Source organism: Ursus maritimus, unplaced genomic scaffold (assembly GCF_017311325.1).
Source record: "Ursus maritimus isolate PB19 unplaced genomic scaffold, ASM1731132v1 scaffold_9, whole genome shotgun sequence".
Classification (NCBI taxonomy): Eukaryota; Metazoa; Chordata; class Mammalia; order Carnivora; family Ursidae; genus Ursus; species Ursus maritimus.
This window is the reverse complement of record NW_024427107.1, coordinates 39,629,286-39,636,260: the sequence shown is the minus strand read 5'-3', so window position 1 is coordinate 39,636,260 and position 6,975 is coordinate 39,629,286. Positions and strand designations below refer to the sequence as shown.

Here is a 6,975-nt window from a genome sequence, read left to right as displayed (position 1 = left end):
AAAATTAGGCACCTGATCATAGAATTTAAATTGTAGCAATGTGAACAAAGGAATCAACAGTGTATGAAAATCTGAACACATTTTTATGTATCTAACCAAAATAAAAGGTGATATTGTAAAAAACTCATGTAGAAGGATTTTTAAAAATGACTTTTCTCTGTGTGAATTTATTAGGTAAGCCAACTGATCCGATTTTTTGAAAATGCCATTTTCAAACATTCACACTAATATTAACTTCTCATGTGTGGAATGAGGGTTGAATTTCTTTCATATGCTTCTGAGCAAGTGGTTTTAAAATCCATACTATTACATTTATTTCTCTTTGCAGCTTTTATAAAGGCATTCCTGTAGTTTGACCCTTCAGAAACTGTAGTTTCAAATACTTGACTTCTTAGCCCTACTTCCTTCTCAGTTATCCTTAAGATTCAAAGAAATGTAAAAGATTCAATTTTGGCAAAGACTGGGGACCCCTGCCGCAATGGTGTTGTTCATTCCTAAATGTTATTTCATGAAATACATATTAATCAAACAGGAAACAGAGACATCAAATGTTTTACTCCATATTTTCAATTCAAAAATATAAACAATGTATTTACATAGCATTACATTTAAGTATTTACACAAGGTTAACAGAAAAGGCAGTAAGAAATGATGGTTTGGGGGTTAATGATCATTATACTTGAAATAGAAGATGCCTTTCAAGTCCATGGTATACAGTGAAAATCATATCATGGAAAATTATTAACTACATGGCTCAGAATTTACACTTTGGATCCTAATATTTTTTCCTTATTTAAAAAAATACAAGGCTACTGACTTATGAGGCCTAAGTTTGTTTTCAGTAAGTCACCTTGTCAATTTAACACAATAAATTTACAGTTCATTATTTATAATTTTTAAACATAACTAAAGAGCAAAACTTTGGGAGTGTTCTTAAAATGTTAAGTAACTTAAAATGTTTGAAAAACTATATTGGGGAAAATGTCATACATTATGGCTTTTTTTTAAATGTAAGTGATATTTAAGATAAATACATGCTTGATGGGAAGGACATATTGACCTAACAATACAGGTATACAAAGGAGTGAATATATACCATTTCAGGAAATGCCTATTAATCCAACAGGGAATTAGTCCATTGCCAAACAGGATGAGCAATTAAAATGAGGCAAATTGAGTTAGCAATATACAATTTCAAATTTCTACGTACTTGAAAACATTTTCCAACATTTATTTATCATAACATATGTAAAAACTAGAAAATACCAGGCTTGAACTTGGAATTAAATAATTTTGTCAATGTGAGAAAATGTAGGCAAATCCCAGTTTATAAAATTATCTACAGAGACCAATGATGGGGACTGTTTTATCATTAAAAAGTGTTCTGCTGGCAGCAACGCTTAGACTTCTTTTGCCCCATTGTCAGTGTATCTAATTTATGAGTTGGTGAATTAAATACCAAAACAAATGGGAAAACAAGATTCTTCATTATATCACATTATATATTCACAAAGAAGTTATGTACCCACAAGTTATAAAAATAAATCTTTCTTTAGATTAGAAAACAAATAAAAATAGAAAAATTTGTATTAAAAGTTTTAAAAACTACGGCAAACTAACCTGATGACTGTTTTTGCCACAACTATATTATCTTTAGGTTATCCGCTCAAAAAATTATATCAAAAATCTTTGATCCACCAATGTTTTGGATGCCAAATTCTTCTGTCCTACTGTATTACGTATAAATCTAAAAATCTGGAAAAAAAGTTAAAACAATTCAGAATGAAAAATAGAGAAAGAAAATTAAATATGCACATCAATTAAAAGATCTAAATTAAACTAGCTAATTCTCTCAGCTATTTACTTTCATGTATCAGGCATCTGTATTCCATGGTGATACACAAAATTATTGCAAGAGTATTTACCAACTTTCATGATATCAAAGAAGTGCATATTCCTATTTAGAATATATTTTGATGAATTAATAATACAAATCCTCTCATGTTCACAGGAATACATTATCAAATATTTTGCAAGGCAACTTACCTCTAGCTCTAAAAGCTATGGAAACATCAAAAGAACTGTTAGGGATAGAATTTGTTTATAATTTTAGATCCCTGTCAAAGACTGATAAATTATATATTACTAATTCATATACTTCCTTGACATAATGGGGGAATATCTGAGTGATACTAATAACATTTCCAGAACAAATTTGTCGTTTTTAAAAAATCTCCACTTCAGTCCCCATCCCCATCCAGCAAGTGTTTTTTATCCACACAGGTAGAAAATGTGCGACAGTTCCAATAAAGGGGCTTCTCTGTGGCTGAGTCCTGAGCTAGAGAGATCTTCCGTGCTCTCTGGAGCTTGCCTTTTTGTTACACTAACATCTGGTGCAGAGGGCGAAGGGAACTCTAATTACTGCTACTTTTTTAAAATTTCAACTTTTTTTTAAGTCTTAGTAAACATATACGGTAAAATTGGTTTCAGTTCTAATCGCTGCTACTTCTGGTATCTAGGAGATCAGCACTTTAAATGTCTTCCTACTGGATTCCTTTCACGTTTGCTTAAGCAACGTACGCCCTCCACAATACCCCAGTACTTCAGACCCTGAAGGAGTGTAATTGGTTGAAATGTTTCTTCTTTTGTTCGGTGGGAATAATCATATTCTAAATCTTAACAAATTCCTAGTGAAAGCACATACTGTTATTCTCTGCTATAAAATACCGACCTCCAAAGTATTTTTTTTTTTTAAATCCAGTAAAAATTTTTAAACTTACCTCTTGTTGTAGGTACGTAAGGAAGGCTGCTAGAACAAAATTTTGGCAAGCCAAATCCACAACACAGAAGAACAACAGATCAAAAATAAGAAGAGTGGCTTCATTCCCATAATACAGAACACTGCTGAAAGAATATCCTTCATCTGTTTTTTTAAAAAAGTGATTTATAAGATATAAGTCAGAAATTTTGAAATAGAACAAACTTCTGATAAATTTCCAGTGATAAAATTTGGATATTTAAAAATAGCATAACAGAAACTATTACTTATGATACTTCATGGCTTTCAAAAAAAATAAACAAAGGGGATTAAAATTTGCTAATCTCAAAAGTTAGTCAAGGAATTCTGCTCATAAAAAGTAATTTTAACATTTGTACCAACGGTTGGTAATTGCTAGTAGTGTAAGTATATAGTCAATACCTTTCAAAGACCAGGTAAAATGAATACCCCTTATTTGTTTATATAACTAAAGGCCAAAGAATCTTAGAAAGATTCTCTAAGATAAAGTTAAAAAAAAAAACAAAACCAGCAAGGACTGAAGAGTGCACAGTGAGCTATAATTTGTGTCTTAAATAGTCCTCTACGGTTAATTTCATATTTTGTTTTTTGTTTCCCTTGCCTTAAGAGATGTATCTAGAAACAATGTTGTTCTGTACAAATGTCTTTGCCTCTCTTCCCTTGACCCTCCTGCTTGACAACAGCAACGTTTTTTAAGATGCCGTTCAAACTTTTCCATGCCAACTTTTCCACTTCTTCCCGCTTGACTCTGTGTCTGGTTAGATTTTTCACTCACTATTCTGTACCGAGCCTGTGCCTGCACAGACTTCTACCCCAGCATCACCCCCTCATACATTCAAGATGCCCACTAGTCTGTGCTGTGTGTCCTGGGCCTGGCACGACACACGACACCCAATAATGCAAGAATAGGTGATATGTAGGCCAGGACATAGCTTACATCATTTCCATTCTTACCGACCCATGTAAGAGATTATCAGCCACATTAAAAGTGACATATATACTACCTTTTTAATGATAAGAAACCAGGTTTAGTCACTATTCCTATCACAGATATCTGCAATTTTTAAGGATTTGGCTAAAATGAAAAACAGAATGTTAAAGATTAATCACAAATGTTATTCTTCCTTAAGTATTTTATTAGTTTTCCACTGACTGCACATTCCCATAAAATCTGAATTTTATGTTCACTCTCACCCCTTTTATTTAACATACTACTGGACATCCTAGCCACAGCACTCAGACAAGAGAAAGAAATAAAAGGCATCTAAATTGAAAAGGAAGAAGTTAAATGGTCACTATCTGCAGATGACATGATACCATACATAGAAAACCCTAAAGATGCCACCAAAAAACTACCAGAATAAATGAATTCAGTAAAGTTGTAGGATACAAACTTAATACCGAGAAATTAGAAGCATTTCTATACACTAATAACAAAGTAGCAGAAAGAGAAATTAGGAAAACAAGTCCACTTACGATTATACCCCAAATAATAAAATACCTAGGAATTAAATAACCAAGGAAGTGAAAGACCTGTGCTCTGAAAGCAGTAAAACACTGATGAAAGAAACTGAAGATGCCACACACAAATGGCAAGGTATTTCATGCTCCTGGACTGGAAGAATTAATACTATTAAAATGTTCACACTGCCCAAAGTAATCTACAGATTTGACGTAGTCCCTATCAAAATACTAACAGCAATTTTCATAGAACTGGAACAAATAATACTAAAATTTGTTATGGAACCACAAATAGCCAAAGTAATCTTGACAAAGAAAAAACAAAGCTGGAGGTACCACAGCTCCAGATTTTAAGATACACTACAAAACAGTATGGTACTAGTACAAAAACAGACACATAGATCAACAGAACAGACAGTCTAGAAATAAACCTACACTTAAATGGTCAATTAATCTATGACAAAGAAGGCAAGAATATACAATGAGGAAAAGACAATCTCCAATAAATGATGCTGGGAAAACCGGACAGCTACATGCAAAGAATGGAACTGGACCACTTCCTTACACCAAACACAAAAATAAACTCAAAATGTATCAAAGACCTAAATGTGAGACCTGAAATCATAAAACTCCTAGACATACACAGAAATTTCTTTGACATCGGCCATAGCAACATTTTTTCTAGATAGGTCTCTTAAGGCAAGGGAAACAAAAACAAAAATAAACTGTTGGGACTACATCAAAATAAAAAGCTTTACACAGTGAAGGGAACCATCAACAAACCAAAAAGGCAACCTACTGAATGGGAGAAGATATTTGCAAATGATATATCAGAAAAGGGGTTAACATTCAAAATGCATAAAGAACTTACACAACACCAAAAAACAAACAATCCCATTTAAAAATGGACAGAGGACCTGAGAGATATTTTCCCAAAAAAGACATATAATCAAGGCCAAAAGACACATGAAAAGGTGCCCAACATCACTAATCATCAGGGAACTGCAAATCAAAACCACAATGAAAACCTTAAACCTGTCTGAGTGGCTAAAATAAAAGAGACAAGAAATAACAAGCATTTATGAGGATATGGAGAAAAGGGAACCCTTGTGCATTGTTGGTAGGAATATAAACCGGCACAGCTACTGTGGAAAACAGTATGGAGGTTCCTCAAAAAACTAAAAATAGAAATACCATATGATACAATAATTCCACTATTGGGCATCTACCTGAAGAAAACAGAAACACTAATTCAAAAAGATATATATTCCCCTACATTTATTGCAGCATTATTTATAGTAGCCAAGATATCAAAGCAGCCCAAGTATCCATTCATAGATGAATGGACAAAAAAGAGTTATATATATATTTTCTCTCTCTCTCTCTCTCTCTCTCTCTCTCACACACACACACACACACACACACACACACACACGGTAGAATATTACTCAGCCACAAAAAAGGATGAGATCTTGCCATCTGCAATAACATGGATAGATCTTGAGGGTGTTATGCTAAGTGAAATAAGTCAGATAGAAAAAGACAAATACAATATGATTTCACTTACATGTGGAATAAAAAACCAAAAATGAATAAACAGACAAAAAGCAGAATCAGACATATTAATACAGAAAACTGATGGTTGGCAGGGGCGGGCAGGAGAAAGGACAAATGGGTGAAGGGGCATGGGAGATACAGGCTTCGTTATGGAATAAATAAGTCATGGGAATAAAAGGTACAGTGTAGGGAATGTAGTCAGTGGTATTATAAAAGCATTTCATGATCTGATGGTAGCTACACTTGTGGGGAGCTGAGCATAACATATAGAGTTGGTGAATCACTATGTTATATACCTGAAACTAGTGTAACATCATCTGTCAATTATATCAAATTAAAAAAAATCTGAATTTTATGTGTTTTTTTTTTTTAAAAGATTTTATTTATTTATTTGACAGAGATAGAGACAGCCAGCGAGAGAGGGAACACAAGCAGGGGGAGCGGGAGAGGAAGAAGCAGGCTCATAGCTGAAGAGCCTGATGTGGGGCTCGATCCTATAACGCCGGGATCACGCCCTGAGCTGAAGGCAGGCGCTTAACCGCTGTGCCACCCAGGCGCCCCCAAATTTTATGTGTTTTATTATCTCTTCCATGTCTACCACTGATTTTGAAATTCAGTTTTTTTACTTTCTTGTGGAATAATTATCTTTTATATTTTTGTTTCCTGCTACATGACATAATGAAATGGAACACGGAAAACTACTATACCATGAAGTTAACTAAGTTCATTATGTTTCCTTTGTTTTTATATAAAATTATAAAATTAGAAGAAAATAGCCGTAAGTACTTTTTTTTTTCAAACTTTGAAAATAGTAATCAAATTCAGCAAAGGATTTGAAGGATACCATTGTAAAAGATGCTTTTTTCCATTGGTTCCATGAATTCCATTCCAAGAATTCTTTCAAGAAGCAATTTATCTTTTATAAAGTAGTCCATTTCCTTATGAACCTAATATAAAAAGACAACAGTTATTTCAAAAACAGCAGTGAAATAAATGTTTCCCAATTAATGTAAAATCAGAAAGAGAGAAAATGAAAAGTGAATAACACATGAAGAAAATCTGTTCTTTAAAAAGACTGATTTTACTACAATGGGCTTTATAACAAAATTTTCTTTAGAAATGTTAAATTTTTCTTTTTTATTAGAGAGTGAGAGAGCAAG

At 33.1% G+C, this 6,975-nt stretch overlaps 1 protein-coding gene across 1 annotated transcript in view; it reads right to left on the bottom strand.

The window, feature by feature from the left end:
• Positions 1–547: 547 nt before the first annotated feature.
• Positions 548–6,975, bottom strand: part of TMEM67 (transmembrane protein 67) — a 43,845-nt gene continuing 37,417 nt past the window's right edge. The window contains exons 26-28 of the mRNA XM_008689142.2: positions 6,660–6,762; positions 2,781–2,923; positions 548–1,755 (exon numbers count right to left, since the gene is read on the bottom strand). Coding sequence (XP_008687364.2) covers positions 1,675–1,755; positions 2,781–2,923; positions 6,660–6,762 — 327 coding nt within the window. The 3' untranslated portion in view covers positions 548–1,674. The remainder of the gene's footprint in view (positions 1,756–2,780; positions 2,924–6,659; positions 6,763–6,975) is intronic.